The sequence below is a fragment of the Dromiciops gliroides genome, chromosome 4 (genome assembly GCF_019393635.1).
Source record: "Dromiciops gliroides isolate mDroGli1 chromosome 4, mDroGli1.pri, whole genome shotgun sequence".
NCBI classification, from domain to species: Eukaryota; Metazoa; Chordata; class Mammalia; order Microbiotheria; family Microbiotheriidae; genus Dromiciops; species Dromiciops gliroides.
In genome coordinates this window covers 408,464,462-408,491,448 of record NC_057864.1, presented here as the reverse complement: position 1 = coordinate 408,491,448, position 26,987 = coordinate 408,464,462, and the positions used below count along the sequence as shown (strand labels likewise).

General features: G+C 36.2%; 1 protein-coding gene across 5 annotated transcripts in view; it reads left to right on the top strand.

Annotated features, from left to right (window-relative positions):
* The window catches only part of PDE10A (phosphodiesterase 10A), an 887,116-nt gene that overhangs the window by 633,674 nt on the left and 226,455 nt on the right, over positions 1–26,987 (top strand). For all 5 annotated transcript variants that reach the window (XM_044000217.1, XM_044000218.1, XM_044000216.1 and 2 more), the window contains one exon: positions 8,031–8,159. In XM_044000217.1, the coding sequence (XP_043856152.1) occupies positions 8,031–8,159 (129 nt within the window). The remainder of the gene's footprint in view (positions 1–8,030; positions 8,160–26,987) is intronic.

The window sequence follows — 26,987 nt, the reverse complement described above, 5'->3', positions numbered from 1 at the left end:
TATTCTATAGAATATTTAGAATTAGATATGAAAGAAGGACTGTAAGGTGTCATTTGAAACAGTTGTATAGTCTTTTATTTTCCATAACACATTTCCTTTAAACAATATTTTTCTTGTTAAAAAAAAACACAACAGAACAAGAAACTACCTTGTGTTGTACTAAAACCAAAGTTGGTTCTGGATAATTGCTTCATTTTTCTTTCAGATTGATTACAGTCAGTGTGAATGAGAGAACATGATCTAGTTGGTTCTCTTTTATTCTAAGTATTATTCCTTTTTTTTAAACACTTTATTTTATCACTACAAGTAGCATATATTTTAGTCTCTTTTGACATTCAGTAAAACATTCATTGATATTCTCTTCATGTGTAATAAATTTTGTCTGTGTTTAGTTACCAAAATTAGATATAATAAATAAAAAGGAAAAATTCAGGGGTGGTGAAGGACTTTTCTGAAGCTAGGGATCCCTGAGGCTGTTAATTCATATGGAATAAGGAACAGAACATGTAGGTCAGAATACTGCCAGGATATTAAATCAAGGTTCATTAAAAGACCACTTTCTAGGTCATGGGCAAGCCCCTTTTCATAAGGAATGTACGTGGGTAGAAATAAATTATTTTTTTGATATACAATGTGTGCAGGAGGAAGGCATGATTCTTTTAAGACATGGATTTGTATTTCTCTTTTATCTTTCTTTTTTTCTTAAATAAGGAAAGGTGAAAATAGTAAAATTAGATTGTTATAAGGTTTGGCAAAGCAATATGAACCATTTCCTCTTTGGGTCTTTGATATAAATTCAGAACCATGTTGTGACTACTAAAAGTCATTAACATCTGAATATTTCATATTCTTGTTAGTATTCATATGTTTTATTTAAGTTGTCAATTTTTGTTGGCATCTAACTAAACACAATTTCTAATAATTTTCTTAATTTTTGGCAATTTCTCCCTTTTTACATACTTAATTTTTTCTTTTGCCTTAAAAATCTTATTATCTTGAAGCTCTTAAAAAAGAAAAAAAATATGAGTTTTAAAAGTTTGATGTTTTTTCTTTCAATTTTATTAATCCCTTTAATTTTGATAGTTTTTATTTTGGTCCTTTGTTTAAAAAAAGTTTTTTGTTGTTTTCCTAGAATGTTGTTGTTGTTGCATGCCCAGTTCACATCTTCTTCATCTTCATTGTGCATAAAAAGATTTAGAGGAAAAAATAAATTTTCCTGCCTTGGTTGCATTTTAAAAAGTTTTTGTCTCTACTAGTCTTTGAGTCTTCAGAATTGTTGTTTAGTCTTCAATTAATTTTGATCCTTCTCAGTAAAGGTGTATATTTATTGCATTGTAATCAGTAAGGGATGTATTTATTATTCCTGCTTTTCTTCTCTTTTTTGTGAGGTTTTTATGATCTAGAACATGATCATTTTTGTAAAGATGTCATATATATATATATATATATATATATATGTATATATATATATCTGAGTAATATGTTTATTCCATTTTGTTCCCATTCAGTAATGAACAGAGAGCATATCTTCTCTTCTAAAATTCTATTCAGGTACTTCACAGTATTATAATGAGGTCACCATTGAAATATACAGGATTTGTTTCTATCAAATGTGAATTTAGTACAATAAATTTTATATTAAACTTAGGTCTTTTGTATGGTTTGGAATTTTAGTCTCTATGATATCAAATTGAATTTGAAATAGATTTTACCAAGAGGATGATGGATGTCAGCATCTGTGATCTGTTAGTCATGTTGAACTTAAGTTCAAGTTTTGATTGAGTTCTCCACATTATTTGTGAGCCTTATCTGAATATGCCATCTTAATTGAGAGTCTCTGAAGTTCATCTAGTACGACCTCTGACTGTTATGCCCTAGCTCTGACTTCCAAAGTTGTTGAATCCTTTGCACTGTCATTAAACTATACAGAATAAGAAGTGGGTAATAATTCTATTTCATATCATCTGGGAAGGAAACCAAGATGTGTAGCATATTTTATTTATTGGCACTTTATACTGTCATCTTGGCCTTGTTTTCTTCCCTTTGTATTTTTTTTTGTCTTGCTCTTATTTGTTCTCTCTCTCTTTTTTTTTTTTTTTTTTTTTTGCGGGGCAATGGGGGTTAAGTGACTTGCCCAGGGTCACACAGCTGGTAAGTGTCAAGTTTCTGAGGCCAGATTTGAACTCAGGTACTCCTGAATCCAGGGCCGGTGCTTTATCCACTGCGCCACCTAGCCGCCCCCTTCTTATTTGTTCTCTATGAGAATGATATTTTTCTGTTATTTTCTCTTTCTATTCAACATTCTATTTCATTTCAGCTACTTTTGCTTAGAATTTCTAAGTTTATTTTCTTCCATACCTTTTAACTAGACATGCTGCTTCACTTTTCCCTTTCTTTTGTGCCCTTCCCCCTATTTTGGCAATACACTCAGAGCAGGCACTTTTTGTTTTGTTTTGGTTTGGTGGGGTGGGGTTTTTTTGGTGAGGCAATTGGAGTTAAGTGACTTGCCCAGGGTCACACAGCTAGTAAGTGTCAAGTGTCTGAGGCTGGATTTGAACTCAGGTCCTCCTGAATCCAGGGCCAGTGCTTTATCCACTGCACCACCTAGCTGCACCCTTCCCCCTATTTTGGAGCCTTTTAATAATCCCTGCACATTAATCTTTTGCCCACTTTGGACTCCAGATAAAAAACTGATCAATATTCTAGTAAGTTGATTTTTCTTAAATGTATTAACATATGTAAGGTACCTTTCTACCTAATGAGGAAGAAATTTGAACCAGAGAGCAGAATAACAGCTGAGTACAGACAATTCCTGCTTTACATAAATTTGCATTATGTAAATTTGACTTTACAATAAGGAATTCTGAAAGAAATCTGCATCCAAAAATATTAGAAAAATTCTTTACACAAAGCAAATGCTGTAGGATAAGACTATGTGATGTAGGAAGCATAAAGGGTAGTGGTGGGACACTGATATCTGGACACTGAGTGATACTGTGCTTAGTACTGATGTTTATAGTTTCATCATTGCTGGTGGCAAATGTACTCTTTCAGGGGAAAGTGAACCCACTTGTAAGTGCAAGCCAACTTGGAAATTGAAATGAAAATACATACTTAGAAAATATAAAGGAGGACTCAAATAGTTACCAATATCAAGTGAACTTAGCAGTAACAAGTGAACTTAGTCATGTGGTGTTGACTGTGATAGATGCTGCTCCAGATAAAGGGGCATGAGAAGGGCAGTGCTTGCATGAAGTCAACTTATCTGTTGAGACAAAGAAAGGGCTGTTCTAGAGATGGAGAAACTATTAACGATGATGATAGAAGACCAGACTTGGAAGAATATTCTTTTAAGCTTGATGACAATTCAAGCCAAAGTTTAAAGCTTCTTTCAAGATGTAAAGATAAAGTACCTTGAAGGAACACAGGTATTTACAGCAAGTGGTTATTCGTTTTCACTATTTAAAAACCTGAATGATTTCGCAATGTACATGTGTCAGGAGAGGCTTCTAGCACAGATATTGAAGCAGCAAAAAGTTCCAGATTTCCTGCAAAAAATAATAGATGAAGATCCTTATTTGTTGGATCAATCTACCTTCTGCCAGCACTACCTCATTATTACACCTTATGGAATTTCAAGATGTATTATTTATATACATTTGCTCAGGCAGTTTCAACTTTGGATTCAGATAAGAACATGGCATTGAGAGATTTCTGAAAGTCCTATAGTATTTACCGTGCAATCTGGAATGTTGCTAAGGCATGGGAAGATGTAACAGAAACATGTTTGAAGAACATTTGGGGAAAAAAAAAAAGTATGCCTGAAGTTCATACCTGTTTTTCATTTATTTGACAAAGGTCATGGAGAAGAATTGTTGAATGAGGATCTGATTGAGTTGTTACCTACAAAGATTACAGAAGAAGAAAGGGAAGCTTTTGAACCTGAGATCATAACAAAAAAGTTCACAACAAAGCAATTGGCAGAAGCATTTTATCATTCGAGTGATTTTTTTTTTGTATCAAAAAGATGGATTCAGATACTTCAAGATTTTTTTTTAAGTTGAAAGACTAGTTAAGGATAATATTCCTTGCTATTATTGTCACATATACAAAGAAAAAAGAGAGCTCATAGCTTCATAAAGAAAAGTTTTGCAGCCAACCACCAGTGATAAAGGCTAGGCACAGTGGGTAGAGAAGGGGCAACATGTACTTCACACCTATGTAAACTTTACTGTATGGTACTCTACATACTTTATCAACTTTATCTTTCATTTCATATTTCTGTTTGTTATCACAGTATAGTATTTAATATGTCTGCAATAGTATATTTTGTGACTCACATAAAGATATTATTTTGTGTATACCTTTCTTATTTAGGCTAAGTGAAATAGGTGGGTAGGGACAAATTCACATTATGTAAAAATCACTTTACATAATGGAAAGGTGCACTTACATAAAGCATGAGCTGTCTGTAGTAGGTTCTTCCTAGTTCCTTTTGTAGAGAACTTTTCTGTTTTATTAATTCATAGTAGTCAAATGCCACCTTCTTGTAATTTTATATTCAAGGGGGAATTGAGAAGGAATTTCATAAAATGTGGTCGTAGACCACAGCAGTCTTCATTTAAAACAATAGTAAAATTGTTCTAGATTCACAACATAAACATATAATATTATTTACACTAGAAATATATTATTTATATATATATATGTGTATGTCTAGGTAAATACATATAAAAGAAATTTATATTCTGTGTATTCAACTTTGAATGATTATATTTTTTGGAGAGAATATATTCCTCTTGATGCTTATAAAATCTGTTACTAATAGAAAAGAAAAATAGTTTGCTAAAGTTATTCCCAAATCATATTTATTATATTAAAGTTCTAAAACACTTTAAAAATCATTAGTTCTCCAATAAACTATAAAAATTGTTTTTTTAAAAAGGGCTTCATACAGGAACTGAAAAACAATTAGCATCATTGAACATAAGTTTAAATCCTATCTTTATGACTTAGAACCTTTGTATTTTGTGTTACATTATCTAACTCTATGAAAATGAATTTAACTGGAACTTGAAAGATAGATAGAATAAAGAGGCCATTTCACAATTGAGGAAAACAACACAAGCAAAGAAAGATGATATACATATGAGAAATAACTTTTATATTAATGAAATATTAATGACAAATTAATCAGAGTGGAAGTCACATTCTAAGGAGTGCTTGATATGTAGGTAGGTAAAATTATATTAAAAAAACTGAAAACAAGATTAAAATTTCACATTAGTGTGTCACTAAAGGTATTTTTGAATAGTAGAATGGCATTCTAAAGACAGTAAAACATTATGTAGTGGCAATTGGAGAAGAGATGGGTGCCATGAAACCTGTTTCCAGGAGCAGTTTTTGAAGAGCTGAGTGCCTAGTCTAAAGTTTTAACAGTAGGAATTGATAGGAAATATAAAAGAAGTATTTTTGCAGGGGCAGGAGGATGACATATAGGACTAGCAGAATATCTTGTATATAATAGATCCTGAATATATTTTTTATAGAATTGGATTGATGATAAAGGAGATGGAGAGAAATAAGTAAAAGATTATTCCAAGTTTTAGTTCAAGGTGACTAGAATAATGATAAGAACAGATAATGATAGTGCATTTAGTTTTGGACATGCTGAATTTGGTGGTATTGTTGGAACATCCAGTAGGCTGTTGACATATGGCATTGAAATTTAATGAAATGACAGAATTAGGAATGCAGATTTGGGAGTCATCTGTATAAAAGTGAAAACCAAAGTTTCAAAAATGGATGGAATTATCAGGAAGAATGTGGAGAGAAAGGAGTAAATACACACTAAATGGAAGATTTCTGATCCAGAATGAAAGGAAAAAGAAGCAGAAACAGAGAAGTTACCTTAAGAATGGTCTGATGGTGTGACATCATCGAAAGGCAAAGGGGATAGGGAGGGCAATTTCAAGGAGAAGGAATTGCCAACACTTTCAGATAGAGTGCAAGTGAAAATCGCTTGCGCTTTCATTTTGTAAACTATTTATCTTACCGTGAAATATATTATCACTTTGACAGTATCCTGTATGTTTTGCCTTAAGGGAATAAAATATGCTTTTCCAGGAGATCAGCCTCACTTAGTGCATCTGATAAATTTCTGACTACTTGTAGAATTTCTTTTGAATTTTATGCTATCGAGGCTTTTTTTTTTTTTTTGGTGTGGAACAAATATAAGATTCTCATTTGTCTGCTCCTTTGTATAACTGTTCAGTAGATGGTTTTAAATAGACAGTTTAAGTGCTGGTTGCATTAAGACACAAAGTTTGGATTCACAATGAAAAGATAAAGCTAAACAGTTACTGCAGTTGTGACTTCAGTCCCCAACCGAATTAATTAACAGTTTTGAATTTTGCAAGTTTTCTGATTGTGAAAACATGTATCCTACTCTTTGGAGCTGTCAGGAAGCATGTCCTTTTGCTATTCCTATATCTTTTTCTTACAATACATAATCTGTTGTCTTTTTTATTTATTTAACCATCTCTGAAAAAAGTAGTTGCTTTGAGCTAATTCACGGAGATAACAGAGTAGGAGCTGTGATGAACAATTATCATTACTATGTTATGTTATTCTTGCTGTGGTTGCAATTTTGTGAATGTGGGGTTTTATATGCAGAGTAGTATTAAAATGCACATCTCCCTTCTACATAAGGAAACATACAAATATATAAATTGGCGGTCCTTAAGCAGCATTTATATTGAGAAGTGATGTGGTACCCATTATCAGTTAACAAGATTAAGGGTTTTTTGTGTGCTAGATAATGTGCTAGAAATACAAAGTAGGGCAAAATCTTAATGGGAGAGACATGTAAACAGCTCGGTATCTACAAGACATATATTGGGTAGATAAAGGCAGTCTGAGAGAGAAAGGCATTGGTAGCTGGACTTTTTGTAGTTGTAGGTGGGATTTGAGCTGTCTTGAAGGAAGTTGGGGCAACTAAGGGGTGAAGGTTAAGATGGCAAATCATTGAAGGTGTTAGCCAATGTAAAGGCACAGAATTAGGAGAAGAAAGTGAGAGATAGAATGTCATGTTTGATGATCTGCATATTGGCCATTGTTTCTGTGACACAATGGGTACTAAAGAGGGTAAAGTGATGTAAGACCCAAATGGGTGGAGTCAGGATACCTTCCTTCATATCGCTAAATAGCTGGAAGATGATGGGAAAGTTTACCTTCCCTTGCAGAGCCTTGTTTTTCTCTTTTTTTAAAAGTTCATAATAGTTTTATTACTTAACTCATGGGATTGTGCTAAGGAATGAGTTGTGCAAATGTTTTGATGTTCTTTGTGAGTGTTTGTTGTTAAGTATGCCTCATTTAAAATATTTGATTTTAAAACTTGTGAAATTCATGACCCTGAAGTCAAGCATCATTCTGGTTCTCAGATGGGATCTGAAATGAGCTATAGACTGTTGGTATTAATAGCCACTGGAAAGATGAACTCTTTCTGATACAGGAAGAAGATATGTGAATTTTACTAGTTCGGTGAACATCATAGATGTGTTTACTATAACATTTACTACTATTGCTGAGTTTCCTCTAACTTTGCATCCTAAATCTTAGTACTCTGATACTGTAGTTTTAGAGCTATACATTTCCCCAGAAAGATTTAAGGTACTGTCTCTTTCCTATTCCTGGAATCCACTGTCTTCTCTTTTCCACCTCTTAAAATTCTTGGCTTCTTTTCACTTAGCAAAAATTCCATTTCTTGAGGGTAATTTGGAACTAGGTTGTGAAACTTTGTTAAAGGTAACATATGGGAAACTACATAATGAAAACAGTGTGTGTGTGTGTGTGTGTGTGTGTGTGTGTGTGTCTCTTGTCAGTTGTGTTTTTGGATGTACTAGCTCCTCCTCTTTCTCAAATTTTGTGAAATGTGATACCCTTTTGATAGCAATACTCAGAATATTTCTTGATCTTATCAAAGTAATGTTGTAGGTGTAAATATTATTCTTTTTTTCCCTTTCTTCCAGGTCTGACAGATGAAAAAGTGAAGGCCTATCTTTCTCTTCACCCCCAGGTACTCGATGAATTTGTTTCTGAAAGTGTAAGTGCTGAGACAGTTGAAAAATGGCTAAAGAGGAAAAACAACAAACCGGAAGGTAAGACTTGGTATAGATTGAATGGGAAATTATTCAAATGGAACAAACTTTTTGTTGTTAGTTTTGTTTTGCTTACATTGCAAAAGAAAAGACACCTCTCTTGCATCTGCTTATCATAAGGCTTATACCATAAATCTAGGAGCTTTGAACAACCACTTACACATCCAACCAGGGTTATGTTTTCCTGAATGCAGCTGCTAAACTTAGGGGAAAAAATTAGTCCAACAATAGAAGTATATAATGTGGTGTAGTGGGAAAAGCACTGGATTTCAAGTCAGAAGAGTCAGGTTTGAATCCTGACACTGCTACTTACTGCCTTTCTGACATTGGGCAAACCATTTCACCTCTTGGTGGGGCTCACTCTCCTCATATGTAAAATTAGGGGATTGGAATAGGTAAATTGTATCGCTTTCTAACTCTAAAACCTATAATCCTATTGTATCACTTATAAACTCTTGGGGACCTTATTTCAACTCACCGATAAATTGGGCCCCTCAAGGGTGAACTTTCTAAGGGTCTTCCCAAACAATTGTGGGGTTCTTTTCTGTTGCCTCAAGTTCCCCTGAGTATCCATCATCAGGGATGAGGACTACGGTTTCATTTAATTAGTTTACATCAGTCAACTTTGATGAAAGGATAGATGCTGGGAAGGTATATCTAGAACAAAAGTTAGACCATGTCCTCACATTGGGGACACCACTCCCATATAGCATGCAGAAGTTTCTAAAGTCATGGGGAGCATGGGCTCAAATTGAAAGCCTTTGTCATAGAGTATTCATTCCACCAGATTCTCTTCCAAATGTGGCATAGTCTGTGGATGAAGTCACTCCACAAGGCATCTTTGTTGCAAGTTGTTGCTGGACTATGTTCTGCAGTTTGTTCCCCAGTGCTGTGTTGGTAGCAGACTCTGGTAGGGACCCCTGTTCTGGACCACTTTCAGGTCTCCTGGCTTTTGGAGGCTCAAAAATCATAGGTTAGGCTTGTGTCTATAAAACTGCTTCACCTAGGCAGGCAAAAATAAATAATACAGACAGCAGCAATATCAGGGCCATATATATGCCAATGGCTTCATAATTGACTTTGACGGGGAGAAGAGGCCATTAGTGCTTCTTCTCTCTTCCCACCAGGAGGCTTACAACAGTCCTTGATTCCTCACTTGAGTGCATTCATGTGGGAAAGAAAAATGAACTGCTTTGATTAGAGTCTTTGCATGCACATGCACATGCACATGCACATGCACTTCTAGCTCATTTCACTCTGCATCAGTTCATAGAGGTCTTCCTAATTTCCTCTGAAACTGCCCATTTTGTCATTTCTTATGGGAAAATAAGATTCCATTACAGTCATATAACATAGTTTTTTATCCATTCCTTAAAAGTTTATATTATTTTTTTGCTACTACCTATAGAGCTCATATAAATATCTTTGGATCATTTTCCTTTTTTCTTTGATCTCTTTGGGATATATGTCTAGTAGTAGTATTCAAGGGTATATATGCATTGGTTAGTCATTCTTCCATACAACATTAAATATGCAAACTGCTTTAGTTTTTGCTATATCCAGCACAGAGAAATATGAACTAATTTAGAGGCAAAAGAAACCATGTTTTTCCCCAGAGGTTAGAATGATGTTCTCACTAATGATGCTGAATATTTGAATACAGTGTTTGAGCTTGTTGTTTGAATAATTATACTTTTGGTAAAACTCAATTTCTCATTTCTAAGAAAATGGTTTTTTAATGATGTGTAACACTGTCATGCCAAATGGTATGTAGAACAATCCTTTGATGAATTAAATATAAATAAAACATAAGTGGGATGATTGATTCTTAAAATAGAATTGAATTCTAAAATTAAAGTTAATGTGTAATAAAATTTACTTGAGGATGCCAATCCCAAAATATTTTGCAAAAAATTTGAGATATGTGACATTTTCAAAATTTGGCTATGATTTTTACTTGGATCATTTTAAATAAAGATACAAAATAAAGTGGTATTCAATTTGTCTTTGGGATAATTGAGATAATGTACTTTGATAAATACTTTGTCAAAGTATTCATTGTATATGAACGATGAAAACAATTTAATGAAATCATCTTGAAGACTAATGTTACATACATTTGTCAGGAAATAATATGAATGTGGGGTAACTAATTATTAAAAGTATCATTTGAATTTTCAGAGTATTTATTTTGTAATAACAAAAATCGTCTTTCTAGATTGTCAATTACAGTGACTGTGAACTTGACCAAATTACTCACTTAACTCAGTTTCCTCATCTCAAAAATGAGGAAGTTATAAACTAAGTTACTTCTAAGTTCTCTTCCACCATCTTTGATGCAGCAATCTTTATGTCAATTTTGAGGTCATGCTTTAAAGAGTAGGATGCCTCTAGTGATAGTTTCTGGTTTTGTTTCTTCTTAGTCCAGACTCGTTTTTAGCAGTCATAGAAACACTCATATTGTGAAAAATCCCCACACTGATGCAAATCTACACCTTACCTATAACTGATTATTTTAGAGAATTCCTTGGGTGCACTCCAATGTTGGATGACTTTTCCAGAGTCACACATCCAGTACCTATCATAGGTGGTACTTGAACTCAAGTGTGTCTGAGACTGGCTCTCTATTCATTCCTCCACACAGGCTTTGTGAGATTGTCCCTCTTGAAAACTTTATTTTTAATCAAAATTATTCATTGTATGATTAAATAGTGAGTTCCTCTGGGGCTACTTGGATATTTGGATCAGATATTCTGTAATAAGTAAAATGGCTTGGGTCTGTTTTTAAGGATGAATTTATTCATTTTCTAGATTTGTAATCTCTGTGCTTTCCCTGTCAAGTTATTTACATAAGGAAGAGGAGTAGGAAGGGACAGATAGTTGAACTCTCATTTCTAAATATTTGTCTAAAGTTTTTGTTCCTCAGTGGAGAACCTACAGGACAAAGAAAATTAGAGCTTAAGGGTTGTCATCCAATGTGAACTGAATAGCAAGGATACCTTAAACTATGTACTTGAATAGCACTCGTTACACTTAAGAGCAGCACTTCCACAGACACAGTGGGATGTAGGTAAAGGACCCTCCTGTTTTGCATTCAGGCTCTAAACTTGGCTCTGTCACTTATTACTTTTGTGACTTTGTGCAAATCATTTCAGCTTTCTGGACCACAGTTCTGTCATTTGTAGAATAAGGGGGGTTGGATTAGATGATCTCAAAGGCCCATGATAGATTGTCACCTGCTTAATTTTTTTTTATTCTTTTTTTTGGGGGGGGGCAGGGCAGTGAGAGTTAAGTGACTTGCCCAGGGTCACACAGGTAGTGTCACGTGTCTGAGGCTGGATTTGAACTCAGGTCCTCCTGAATCCAAGGCCAGTGCTTTATCCACTGCGCCACCTAGCTGCCCCTTTTTTATTCTTTTTTTATCTACTTAATTTTTAATCTCACTTTATCCTCCCACATTTATCATCTTCTGTCATTGCCCTGTGAACATAATGATAATAATCTTCATTTCACAGATGAGAATAATGAGATCCAAGGATGTCATATAGCTTTCTTAAGGTCATGAAGCTGCTTAGTTACTGAATCAGTGGCAGAATCTATATCTCCTGACTCCTGTCCTTGTGCTATTTTAAGTGACTCATAATTAGAATGTAAGTCAATGGAGGTAATAGAATCTGACTGATATAAATTTTATTTCCATGCATATGGGGGGAATATACATATTGTGTTAAGAAACATGTGGTTTATGTTATTTTCATTTTTGAGTGCACAGTAAGTTTTGGACCTTTGTAGGAAGCTATAATAATAAAATACATATCAATCTGCCAGTCAACAAGAATTTATTAAGTGCTTACTCTGCATGCCAGGCACTGAAGTCAGGACTCCAGATACAAATATAAAAGCGAATAGACTGTGTCCTTAGCGTGTTGTGGTTATTTAATCATTTCAGTGATGCCTGACTCAGAGAAAATGTGAAAACATAAGTAAAAACATATAGTAAACTATAAGTAAACATGGTACGTATGTTAAATATGTACAAACTAAAGACAAGGCAGCTTTGGCAGGGAGGTACTGAGAGCTGGAGGAAGTCAGGTAAATCCTCATGGAGGGAAGAGACTGAGCCAGCATTTCAAAGAAGCTAGGCAGATTCCAGGAGAGTGCATGGAGTTGGGAGATGGAGGGCTATGTTTGAGGAAGAAAAAAGTTACTTTGTCAGAACTAAAGAATAGATGAAGAGGATTAATGCTAGGAAAGTTAGATTAGAGCTAGGTTATAAAGCATTTTCCAGCCTGAGTTTGTTCTTGATCTAATCAGGTGCTTTCGACATAACCTCCCTATGTTTATGTGCCCCCTTTTCTCCCACCCACATGTCACCACTCTAGGTCTCCGTATCAACCCTTCCCCAGGAGGACTGTGATTGCCTCTTAACTTTGTCTTTCCCCACACAGTGGCCAAAGTAATTTTCCGAAAGCACAAAGCTGACTCCTCCCTGCTCAGTAAAAGTCCATTGGCTCTAGGATCAACTCCAGACTCGGCTGTTGGGCATTTAATGACCTGAGCCCTTATTTCTTTGAAATCTTCTCGACAGTCACCATCTTCTATATGCTCTGTGGTTCAGCCATGCTGACTTCTTCATTCTTCATCCACAATACCCCATCTCCTACCTCTGTGCCTTTGCACTCAGTGTCCCCCATGTCTAGAATGTGTTTCTCCTTCAGGTCTGTCCTAGAGCTCCCTGGCTGCCACTCTCCAGAACTGCTTACACTTTACCCTCTGCAAAGGGCAGGCCTTAGTCAAGTTGGTACCCTGTTAATGGAGGTTTATTGCTGAAACAAAATGAGACATGTAAGTCATTCCACACTTAACAGAAGGAGGTTTGCTTTCCTATAGTATAGATAGGATATTCTACAAGTTTACTGCGTGCAGGTAGCTTAGGTACATGAAGCTCCCTTCATTTCCATATGAAAACTCCTCTGGTCAGCAGGAAAGCATAGGGTGACCTGCATAGTCTTGGGATTCAGACATGCATGGGCCTTTTTATGTCCATTAGTGTGGACTGAGACTACCAGGAACCTGCTATGGGATATGCAGCTTGAGCCTTGGCCTTCTGCGCCAAACACACACTAGGGTCAACTTTGTTGTCTTTCAGGTATAACCTCGCTTAACCCATGTGGCATTGAGGAGAGGTAACCATATTTCTACTACCTACCAAATAACTTTTGTATCTCCTCTAGCTATATCTTGTATATAATTGTTTAGATATATGTTATCTCCCTTATTAGAATATAAAGTTCCTTGAGTGCAGGAATTGTTTTAGCTTTTTCTTATTTCACAGTGCTCTGTTTAGCCCACAGCAAGTGCTTAATAAATGCTTCTTGATTGATTGATATATTGTTTTCCTGGTTTAATTTCATTTTGCTTTAGTTACATAGGTCTTCCAATACTTCTTTGAATTCTTTATATTCTTCATTCCTTATGGTGTAGGAATATTCCTTTATATTCATCATATCACATACTTTTTTTTTAGTCAATGGATTTATTTCTTGTTCTTTGCCACCATAAAAATTATTCTATGATTTTTGTTGGTAATGCAACTTAATTTTAGAAGGGGCTTTCTAAAAGATGTAGTAGTTAAATGAAGAAGAGTAACTCTAAAGGTGATTCTAGGGAGTTACTGGAATTTGGGCCTAGTAGAGTCATATGGTCAGAGTTGTGCTTTAACAATATCATTTTGACAGCTGTATAGAGGATGGATTAGAAAAGAGAGAGAGAGAGAGATGAATTAGAAAACTCGTTTAAGACAGATGAGTGGTACTGAGAGCACAAACTAAGATGGTGGCCATGTGAGTGAGAGAAGGGAACGTGTTCTTGTGTAAACTCTTAGTACTTAGCAACTATTTGGATAGGAGGAAAAGAAAAAGAAAGAGGAAGGAATCTAAGACAGATTAAAATTTGCAAACCTGGGAAACTTAAAAGGATTGTGGTGCTCTTAGCCAAATTGGGAAATTTTATGTGTGTGTGTGTGTGTGTGTGTATGTATGTGTATGTGTGTGTGTGTGTGTGTGTGTGTGTGTGTGTATATATATATATGTATTTATATGGGGGTGTATGTGTATGTGTGTATATATATATATATGTGTATGTGTGTATATATATATATGTGTGTATGTGTATATATATGGGTGTATGTGTTTGTGTATGGAAAGAGACAGAAATGACAGAGTCGTATCATCATAGAGCATACATAATTTTAATGTTTTATTGCCTAGTTTTTTAAAGCACAAAATTGACAGTGGGAGACTCCTATTAGAAGAAGGTATAATACTATAATAACAGCCCCAGCATATATACCATGGTGATACAGAAGGAGGAAAATTTAAATTTGATAGCCTTTGCCCAGTCAACTTTGAGTGAAACCCAAGTTTCTCTTTATTTGAAAGTTTTTGAGTCTTTCATGAATTATCCTCATCACCCAGAAAATTTAATACTGCTTACTAAGGTTAAGAAATTTGAGATCTTTGAAACTATCAATCACTTGATGAGTAACTATTTAACAATTGGGCCCCTGGAGTTCAGGGAAGTTCTTTCCTTTGACATTATCATGTTTTTTCATGTAATTGAGAAGGAATTACATGCCTATAGATTCCTAGTGGTGGAAGGATAATTTAGGTTAAGTGATACATTCCTATTGTGATTTCATTCAAATAGTCTCCTGCCCTGGGGTTTGGGAGGGAAGGGAAGGATTTTTCTTCATGTTTCACTAACTTACAAAAGGGGGGCATATCTTTATATCCTCTTTTTATTCTCTCAGTCTAGATGGATGCAGAATATTCTTTAGCACATTTAAAAGAGCAATTGCACTTGAAAATCACATAACTCAACAAAATATACAGTCCGGCAATTCTAATGCCAACCAAATATTACTCTTCTAATGTTAGGAGACAATAATTATAGGAAAAAAGAAAAAAGGTAAATGCTAACTTAGAAAAGCAAAAGATAATTGGAATAACAGGCATGGCCTTGGAGTACAGAATGAAGCAGGGCAGAGAGAAAAAAAGTTATGTCAAGATAACTCACTGATAATAGCAAACACTTTTTCACCAATCTGAAAGTCAACTCTTCACATGGACATCAGCAAGTGTTCTACATCAAAATCAGACATTATATACTTTACAAGCAAAGATAGTGAAGCTCTATACAGTCAGTTAAAACAAGACCTAGAGCTGACTGTGGTTCAAATCATGAGCTTTTTATTGCAAAAATTAGACTTAAATTGAAGAAAGTAGGGGAAAATGTGAGACTTTACAAGTATGATTTAAATAGTATCCCCTGTGATTATGAAGTGGAGGTAATAAATGAATATAAGGGATTAGATATATTAGATATCTAATTAGATAAAGGAGTATATGAAGAACTCTGAACAGCGGTTCATGGTATTGTACAGGAGGCAGCAACAACAACAACAACAACAACAAAATGCCAAAGAAAAGCAATGAAGCTAAATGGGTATCTGATGAGGCTGTACAAAAGCTGAGGAAAGAAGGAAAGCAAAAGGTAAAGAAGAAAGTTAAAGATATACCCAATGGAAGGCAGAATTCCAGAGAATAACAAGGAAAGATGAGAAAGTTTTCTTAAATGAGCAATGAAAAGAATTAGAAGAAAACATTGGAAAGTGCGATGTTTAAAATCTAAATGTGGGTTCTAATCTGCCCCCCCCCAAGTTTTTTGGGGGGAGAAGCTGACTAAAATCACTGATAAATTCAGCAAGAGTTTAGGCTTTTAAGGATTTATTAAAGACTAAGACAACACATGGGATCCTGTAATGGGATCCTGTATCTTCTTTCCTCTCTTTTTCTCCATCTCTGCCGCCACGTGCCAGTTCCTCAACGAAAAGAGAAAGATCCAGCCAGCTAACCTCTGCTTCCTAGTTCCTGTCTCCTCCCTAGAAGGGGAGGTCCTTCAAGTGATCTCCTGCTGACATCAGTAGTCCACAGCCTCTGAGAACAACATGTCACTCAGGGCCAGCCAGGTGTGGTCTTTCTCCAATCACCCTGAAGTATGTTCTCATCCAATTCAAGCAATTCCAAGTCAGTCCTCAGGTGGGACCCCTGGGCGAAAGACAAGTTATCTCTTCAAGAAAATTAGAGATAGAAAGTGAACATTTCATGCAAAAATGGGCAGGATAAAAGATAAAAATGGTAGGGGCTTAACAGAATTAGAAGAGTTCAAGAAACAGAGAAAAGAATATACAGAACTCTGCAAGACAGATCTTAAAATCACTGATAACCATGATAGTGTGGATACTGATTTAGAGGCTGATGTCTTAGACATTGAAGTTATGTGGACCTTAGGAAGCATCGCTAATAATAAGGCTAGTTGAAGAGATGGAATTGCAGTTTAGCTATTTAAAATCCCAAAGAAGGATACTGTGAAAATGCTACACTCAGTACTCCAGCAAATTTGGCAAATTCATCAGTGGCTACTGGATTAGAAAATATCAGTTTATGTCCTAATCCTAAAGAAGGCCAGTAATTAAATGATTGGACTAATTTCACATACCTGCAAGGTTATGCTTACTGTTCTTGCAAGCTAGGCCTCAACTATGATATGTGAACCAAGAATTACCAGAGGAGCAAGCTGCTTTCAAAGAGGCAGAGGAACAAAAGACCAAATTGCTAATATTCACTGAATTATGGAGAAAAGAACAGAATTACATTAATTTTTTTAAAAGAAAATTTCTTCATTGACTACACTAAAGTCTGTGACTACATAGATCACAAAACAATGTGGTAAGTCCTCAAAGATATATGAGTACAAGATCATGTTGCTTGTCTCCAGTGAAACCTCTATATGGGTAAAGAAGTAACAGTTAGAACTGAATGTGGGGGGTGGGGCAGCTAGGCGGTGCAGTGAATAAAGCACCAGCCCTGGATTCAGGAGGACCTGAGTTCAAATCCAACCTCAGACATTTGACACTTACTAGCTGTGTGACCCTGGGCAAGTCATTTAACCCTCATTGCACTGTTTAAAAAAAAAAAAGAACTAAATGTGGAAAAACTGATTAGTTTGAGATTAGGAAAGGATTATGACAAGGCTTTATATTGTCATAAATAAACTTATATGTAGATTACATCATGAGAAATGCCAGGCTGTACAAATTGAAAGTCAAAATTAAAGTTGCCAGGAGAAATATCAACAGTATCAGATATGTAGATGATAGCATTCATAGCAAAAAGGAAAGAAGAATTAAGAAGCCTCTTGTTGAAGGTGAAAGAGGAGAGTATAAAAATCTGGCTTGAAGCTTAACATGAAAAAAAAAACGAACCCTAAGATCTTGGCAAGTGGCCCTATTGCTTCCTGGCAAATAAATAGAAGGAGAAGAAATGGAACCAGTATCAGATTTTATATTCTTCAACTCAAAGATCCCTGCAACAATTATTGTAGCCATAAAATTAAAAGACGTCTACTCCTTAAAAAGAAAGCTATGGAAAATCTGAACATCATACTAAAAATCAGAGACATCACATGAGTGACAAAGATCCATACAGTCAAAGCCCTGTTGTCTTTTTTTTTTTTCCAGTAGTAATGCATGGCCATGAGAATTGGACTATTAAGGAAATCTGAGCTCTGCAGAGTCCTTGCCTCTACAGGAAAGCAAAGACTCTTCCTGGGTAAAGACCAGAGTATAGACCAAGATAGTAGTATCCTACCTCTCCCAAAATAAAGTCACTTTGGAAGCACTGAAAACTTGTGGACTAAAAACTAGCTCTGAGAACAGCAGCATGAAGAAAACTTGAAGGTCAGCATAAGGCCTTCCTCATCCCCATAAAGTTCAAAGTAAAGAAATAGGATGGGAAATTGAGAAAACAACAAAATCAGAACTTCACCAGAAAAAATCACTATAGTGGCAGAGGAGACCAAAACATAAATTCAGAAGAATTGCAACAGTATGAAAAAATCCATAAGCAAAGCCTTAAAAGAAGAATACCAATTGAAGCTAAGGCAAGCAAGAATTTCTGGAAGAGTTCAAGAAAGCAGTAAGACTGGTAGAGGAAAAAATGGCAAAAGCAATGAGACTGATGCAAGAAAATTATGATAAGAGAACTAACAGCTTGGTAAAGGAGGCGCCAAAAAATACTGAAGAAAATAATCATTTTATAAAACAGAATTGGCCTAATGGCAAAAGCACAAAAATTCACTTAAGAACTCCTTAAAAGCAGAATCGGCCAAATGGAAAAGGAGGTACAAAAATTCACTGAAAAAGTGGTTCAAAAGCACACTGAAGAAAATAATCCCTTAAAAATTAGAATTGAACAAGGGGAGCTAAGGCAAGTCAAAATAATTTTTTAAATAATAGAAGATATTGTGAAATATCTCATTGGAAAAATGAATGATCAGATAAATAGATTGAGGTGAGATAATTTAAGAATTATTGGAGTACCTGAAAGCCATGATGAAAAAAAAAAGCCTATCATATTTCAATAAATCATCAAGGAAAACTGCTGAGATATCTTAGATCTAGAGGGTAAAATAGAAATGGAAAGTATCTACCAATCACCATCTGAAAGTAATTACAACATGAAAACTCCCAGAAATACTATAGCCAAATTCCAGAGTTCTCACTCAGGTCAAAGATAAAATATTGTGAATTATCAGAAACAATTCAAATATTGTGGAGCCACAGTCAGACTCACAGAAGATTTATCAGCTTCTACCTTAAAGGGAGTGTAGCACTTGTAATATTATATTCCAGAGGGCAAAGAAGCTAGTATTACAATCAAAGATAACCTACCCAGCAAAACTCATTATAATACAAGGGGAAAGATTAGATGCTTAATGAACTAGAGGACTTCTAAGTACTCCTGATGAAAAGACCAGAACTGAATAGAAAATTGGATATTCACATAGAAGCCTCAAGAGAAACATAAAAAGGTAAACACAAAACATAAACATAAAAGATAATAATCTTAAGGGACTCAATGAAATTCAACTTTTTACATTCTTATATGGGAGGAGAACACGTGTAACTTCTAGGAACTTTGTCATCATGAGGGCAGTTAGAAGCAGTTTGCATAGACAGAGGGCATGGGTATAAGTAGATTATGTTGGGATCATCTCCAAAAAAGAAGTATGGATGAGAAAGAAGGATACACTGGAAGAAGTGGGAAGGGAGAGGTAGAATAAGAGAAATTCTTATATAAAGGAGGTGTACAATTAAGAGCTTTTATAGTGGAGAGGAAAATGGGGTGGGGGAGAGGTGGGCAATGCTTGAACTACATTCTAATCAGCATTGGTTCAAAGAAGAAAGAATGAATTGTGAAAATTGGAGTGATGCCCCCTGCTGGAGAGATACTGTAGGAAAGCTCTGCCATGAGGAGAAGGCGTCTGAGGGCAAGCCATGTAGCTTGGAAGGTCAGTTCCTTGGCGTCAGGAAGTGACGTTTGCTCGTGGGTACTGTCGATCAAAGCTACCAATTACCTTGGAGCTGTGTGTGTATGGATGGGCTGTTTTCCAGTTTTCACAGGAGTCTTGTGGGACGAAGAAGGGGTGAGGCTCTCTCTCTTTTTCTCCAGGACCTCTTGAGGAGTGGAGCTGAAATTTCAATGCTGGCTTCCTGAGATAGATAGATGAAGGCATCTAGGCCTCTTTCACTCTCCTCACCAAATTCTTGTGCTCCTTAATAAATGCTTAAAAGTGTAAACTCTTGCTAAAGCTTCTAATTTATTGGTGACTACTCATTAGATTTTTAGACAGCCTAGCTAGAATTTTAGCCACCTCACAGACAGAAACTATTCAGATGGTGACCAGGAAGTATTCAGAATACATACATACATATGTATGTATGTACACACACATTCACTTGGGTATACAAATCTGTCTTACCCAATGAGGAAATAGGAGGGGAAGAGGATAAGAGATATGGAGATAAAGTATAAATGGGAAGGCTGATTAGTAGAGGTCAGAAGCAATGAAGACTTTTAAGGAAGAACAGAAGAAAAAGAGAATAGGATAAACAGAGGAAAATGGGATGGAGGGAAATATACATAATGATGATAATGGGAATGTGAATGAGATGAGCTAAACCACAGAACAGAGGTGGATAACAGAATAGATTGGAAACCAGAATCCAGCAAATGTTGTGTATAAGAGACACCTAGGACAGAAAGACACAGTTGAAATGAAGAGCTGGTGCAGAGTCTGTTGTTGTTTGTTCTTTGTTCTCAAAGAGGACCATGACATCTGGGTGTCATCTCTTGTACTGAATTGGATTTAAGTGAGGGAGGGCTGTTCAAGGTTACCAACCTTATTCACTCACTCCTCCAGAACTGTCTGCATTCCGTGGCAAGATAGATATCAGGATTATTGGAAATGGCCCTGGAAGTTTAAGGCAATCTGGAGTAAGTGACTTGCACAGGGTCACTAAGCTAGTAAGTGTCTTAGATGAGATTTAACTCAGGTTCTTTTGACTCCGGGGCCAGCTCTATCCACTGTGCCACTTCAACTGAAGTGAAGAGAGCAGGGGTGGCAATCTCATCTTAGAGAAAGCAAAAGCAAAATTAAACCTAATTGAAAGAGATAATCAGGGAAACAACGTTTTGCTAAAAGGTGCCATAGACAATGAGGTGACATTTAACATTTTTATAGCAAGTTTCTCTGATGAAGACCCCCCTCTCTCAAATATATAGGGAAGTGAGTCAAATTGTTAAAAAGAAGAGCCATTCACCAATTGATAAATGGCCAAAGGATATGAAGAGGAAGTTTTCAGAAAAAAAGCAAAGCTCTTCTAGAAATTTTTTTTTTTCCAGATGACTATAATCACTCTTGGTTAGAGAAAGGCAAATTAAGACAACTCTGAAGTATCACTTCACACCTATCAGAAATGACAAATGCTGGAGGGACTGGGGGAAAATTGGCCCATTAATGAACTGTTTGTTGGTGGAGTAGTCAACTGGTCCAACCATTATGAAAAGCAATATCAAACTGTGCCCAAAGAGATATAAAACTGCATACCTTTTAGCAATACCACTACTAGGACTGTACCTGAACAGGTCAAAGGAAAAGAAAAAGGACTTGTATGTGCAAGAATATTTATAGCAACTCTTTTTGTTGTGGCAAAGAATTAGAAATGATGGCGATGCTCATCACTTGGGGAATGGCTGGACAAATTGGGGCATATGATTGTGATGGAGTACTGTTTTGCTGTAAGAAATGATGAGGAGGTTGGTTTCAGGGTTGGGAGTGGCAGTAGGGGGTAGGAAAGTGCTGTAGAAGGCAACATCAGGCCCGTCAGGGAAACTTCCCAACTTCTTGGCTCTGCACCAAAATGGCATTAATAATCTCTTGAATTATAGATGCCATTACTTTCTGGGTGAGGCTACATTTGATTATCTCTCACTAGGCCTCACAGGAAAGACTTTAAGGGTTCCAGCAGAAATTAAATTTGATGATAACCTCAAATAGAAACTTAAAGGGTTTCTGACTCCAGGTCAGTGCTGTAGTATACCAGGTTTTTCTGGGTATTGTCCCTTGGAACCTTCCCTCTGTCATCAGCTATTCGGTTCCTAGGACTGAATGACAGATCCTGGGATGAGCTGGTTTCTACATAGCCAGATGACAGATACCCTTCCAATACTTTCCTCTTACTGTACCAGGATGGAGAACTGGTTCAGTATTTGCCTCATCCTGCCCTGGGGTTATGAAATAGACTCTGAGGCTTCCTAACAGCTCTATTGTGGACTCAGGGGGAGTCCATAAGATTTAGGAGGGTGTGTATATTTGGGTATGGGGGGTGGGGTGAGTCATATGTGACTCATCACGGCTTATGGGCCTGATAGTTTGAAGATGAGCTCTACTTGAGTTGTGGCCTGCCAGGACACTTCATTATTGTATATCCTGTCCAAGGACTATGGGGCCTACAAGAAATGGGAAACAGGGCAGCTATGTGAGGATGGAAGCACTGAGGAGTGCTAATTGCATTAGGCCCTAAGGTTCCATGGGGCCTCTTTCAACCCATCTCTTTCTACCCTGGAGTTGGAACTTCCTATTAGAAATGAAACCCAACCTTTTTAGCCTTGGAAGAACATGTCAAATGGTACTAAATGTATAAGCATTGTTTCCTGTGGTGGTCTTAAGAATTGAGTGGATGGTGGTAAGAATAGGTAGAACTCATCCATAATCTGGGCCTCAAGTGAATGGCCATCAGTTCAACCTTTTGTTAATACAGCTGCTGGAAGAGTGACACTGAAGCTCCTGTCTTCCACCCTTTTCTGTTCACCACTTGAACCTCTCAAGAGATCCTCCTATGAAAATGTCCAATATCCCACCTTGTGCTACTTACTGATCTGTCCCATGTGCTCCTTACCAGGCAGGCCGAATATACAAAGGTCTCCATATAAATCTCATGAAGGGTTTTATCTAGCCGTCTCCAAAATAATCCATGTGTGGTCTACTGGAAAGAAAAGTGCATTTCTTCAGTACATAATAACTATGTACTGAACATCATTACCATACATCATGATAATTTTCTACCATTCATCTTCATTCTCTTGGATCAAATAGACCTTTGTTTTTTTTCACCAAATTGGACTCTTATTTAAGTGAGTACATGGAAGGTCTTTGAATAAATTAAAAAGACCTGCCATATCCAATATAATGATTCTATTGCTGTTAAGGCTCTGGGTTTAGTAGCACTTTGTGGACCACATAACACCATGAAGTGATAGTATTATCTGAATATACTTACTTGGAGTCTAGGTCTAGACTCCCTCACCCAGGCAGCTCATATCATCCTTGAATGCTTGCATGGATATCACTTGCTTTTTAGACTGGAGAAAAGCCAGTTAAATGAGGAGTTTCCAGGACACCTAACAGGCTGGCAGTAATAAAAGTAGAACCATTGAAGGCACAGAATATCCTACTACAGGAAATTCCTACCATGTTTAATGATCTCCAGAAATTCTTAAGTTTTATAGGCTATTACTCTTGCTTTGTCAATTAATTTGGCACTATAATATAACCCCTGATCTTTGTACTGCACACATCCAAGTGTTTTACTGGACCCCAGTGACTGACATCACCTTCAGTGAACTTGAGATAATTTGAGTCAGCTCCCCTCTTGCTGTTCCCTGCCCTATACTAATCTTTTAAGACATGCTCCAATATGAGCATTGGGGCTCTCTTATTAGCTAGTGGGTCCTCCAGTATACCATGTTCCTGGGCATATATATATATATATATATATATATATATATATATATATATATATATATATATTTAAATAGACAACTGTTTAGATGCACAAGACACTTAATGGGACTTTGCTGCAAGCCCCTTTAGTTAAGATGCATAAGTTGATTACTTCCCTATGTGAACCACCCCACTTTAGCTTGTATCTCTCTTTGATAACCAGGATGGCTGTGTTCGTCTTTAAGGACTTTGAATTGAATTTAGCTCTCCTTGGTAGATATACCTTTCTAGTAAGGAGTATACTAGCTACCCCAGATCAGAATTGTAGCTTTAGGTTTGAACCTTAGTAAGAGAGAAGATAAATATTTCCAATTATATATTGTAAACAGTTTTATCCAATTATAATTTTAATAAATTTTAGTTAAAAGAAAATAAACTACATCTAAAATTAAAAGTAGAAATGACTTCCCCAAAAGAAATGTAGAACGCTTAAGTAGACCTTGATTTCACCAACATATATCTAGTGCAAAATTTCAAAAATCTGCAAAAGAAAGTCCACATAAGCTTTCATTCTAAATAGTTTACTGAGGAATACAAAAGAGCGGTAGTGTCCAGGACTAGGGTCATGATTGTTCTACTATACATCATGGCATTGTTCTATACCTGAAGTATTGTCTTCTTTTCTGGACATCACATTTTAAAAATGACCGATAAGTTAGGCAACATCATGGAGAAGCACAACCAAGATGGTAAAGGGCCTGAGACTGTAACCTATGAGACCTAGCTGAAAGAAGTAGAGATACTTAACTCAGAGAAGAGAAGGTGGGTCATAATGTCTTTCCTCAAGTATGTGAAGGCCTGTTACATGAAAGAGGATTGGAATTGTCCTGCTTGGTCTTAGATGGAAGAATTAGAAGCATTAATAATCATTGAAAAAAAGGAAGATTTAGATTTTGATATAAAGAAAAAAAAAACACTTCCTAATGATACAAGCTAAGAGTGAAATGAGCTGCTTGCAGAGAGGGAGTGCCTACCCCGACTTGAAGTTTTCAATTTGAAAATGGCTATAGTGGACAGATCACTGGTCCTGGTGTCAGGAAGACCTGAGTTCAAGTATCTGGCTGCAGATACTCACTATCTGTGTGTCCCTGGGCAAGTCACTTAACCTCTCTTTGCCTCAGCTTCCTCAGCCATAAAGTAGAGATAACAACATCATCTATCTTTCAGGGTTGTTTTGAGGACCAAATGATATAATAAAGCACTTGGCACAGTATTTTGCATATTGTAATAACAATATAAATGGTAACTATTTTAATTTTTATTTATTATTATTATTATTATTATTATTATCTACTTATTGAGAATGCTTTCAGTGGGATTCTTGCACAGACCTTGCTTAGACTAGACCTTTGAGTTGCCTTTCCACTCAAAGATTCTATGGAAATTAACCCCCCTCTCTCCCAAACTCATTGAGTTGTCATAGAAAAGATACTTAGTTAAATAGTGTTGGGCTAGATGGTTTCTTTGTTCTCTTCCAGTTTTGAAATCCTGTGATAATGTGATCTTGTTGCTACTTTTACTGCTAATTAATGATTCATCTCCATCTTTGCCAAGACCTTAGTATACCCTTAGTGATTAATTCCTCCTTAATCTTTCACTGTCTTGCCCAGTACATGCTAGGGCTCATTGACCTAATGATCACTCTGTTACAGGATCTCATGTAATCTTGTTCTTCTGTACTCCCCAGCTTCATTTCTTTCCTTCGTTCAGGCCAGTTCCTTTTTCCTCTAGTTGTTCGTGTTCCCCAGCCTTTGCCAAGGTAATTTCCTTGGCTCACTTTCCACTGAATGAATCAATGTCACCATCAGAGCCTGTCTGCTGTCTTCTGAATTTGCTAACAACTGAACTGAAATCAGAGTGGTGTAACAGAATTGGGATAGTATGGAGTGGCTGGCTCATCAAGAAGAAATCCCAAGGAAGCAGGGCAGCTTCAGTACAGTGAGGAAATGGTAGAGATCCTGTTCAGTAAGATGCAATGAAAAATTAGTTGTTATTTGCTTTAATAAATGCCTTGTTACTTTGGATTACCATGTGTTTATCCTTTAGTCATTTCAGGTATTTAATTTTATCTCCCCAGTCATGTTCTGACCTCAAGAATGGAGGAGAAGATATTGACTTCCACTGTAGTAACTGTAGCTGCTAATATGGTCCTATGTATATAATAAGATTTTAATAGATTGTAGGTTCTGTAGTAACATTAGAACAGGAAAAAATAATAGCTTGTGTTTGTATAGCACAAGAATCTTACCTTCTTCTTTCCTGAAAATATCTGTGGCTAATCCATCCAAGTTGGGCCTTCCTCCTGAGGTTAAGATGTCCTAAAGGTGACTGAGTGAAAACTAACCTAACTTACCTCATCTAGCTTGCCCCAGACTCTGCTTCACATCCCATCTAGCTACTATCTATGACAACATAAATGCCTTTCCATAATGACCTTATTTTACCTTCTGCATTGCCGTACATATAACCTTTCTATTTACCACTTCTTGTCCTTGCTTTGGAAATAATAACCAAATCAGTAATCCTTTTACTCCCAGGAAAGGCATTATAAAATACTGTCCTATAGGCTCTGTTCAAAATTCTTAGGACTACCTAGGCGAAAACTCCTTGCATTGTCCATTTAGAAGGTCAACTACTTAAGGATAGAGAAAATCTTGCCATTGTGTTGTTTGTTTCTCCAGTACTGTCCAAGTGCCTGGCACCTAGTAGCTACTCTTATTAATTAATTGATAGGTAGTGCAGATCTTATTATATCCATTTTACAAAAGAAGAAATTGAGGTTCATTGAAGTTCAATGATTTGCTGATGATCAAACATGTAGAATGTGACCAGGCCAGAATCTAAAGCATCTGACTTTAAGCAAGCATTGTCTCTTGTATTTCATGCTTCTTTGAGTGGAAAGGGTCTGAGGTGTCCTTAAACTTGAACCTATCACTCTACTGCCTGGTAATTCAATTTGGAGTCAAAGAACCCATTTCCTGAATTTTAATTTACTACTGACATGACTGTAGCCAACAAACTCTATTTCAATACAGAATTTGTAAAATTAGGAGGCTGACAATATTCAATTCAACAAACAGTGATTGTGTACATATACCAGGTCCCTGTGATATCAGGAGAAAAACTGAAGCAACCTTTGCCCCCAAAGGAGCTTGCATTCTGTCAAGCTCTAAATTTGTGATCCTATGAATCCTTTTTTCACTGGGACAAGATTTAGTGAAGGAAGAACCAGAGGAGAAAAGTAAAGGAGTAGTTTAAAAAATATTTTCAAAAGAACATAACCCATACAGATACTTTCGATTTATTCTTGAAGTAAAATGCAGATAATGCCCGGGCATTAAGAATAACATTTTAAAAGTTTTCAGTGAACAGTTCTGTTTTATGATCTTATCAGAATTTTCTAAGGATTTGGACTTCACATGTTGATGAAGTATAAGAGCTATTAGCTTATACAGAAGAATTCAGCCTTTTCCAATTTATAAGCACCCAGCTGTGTTTACTTTTTTTGCTAGAAGTCAAAGCCCTGGGCTTAGTGCCAGAGCCATTTATTTGAATTTCATTAGTATGTACACTGACGTCAGT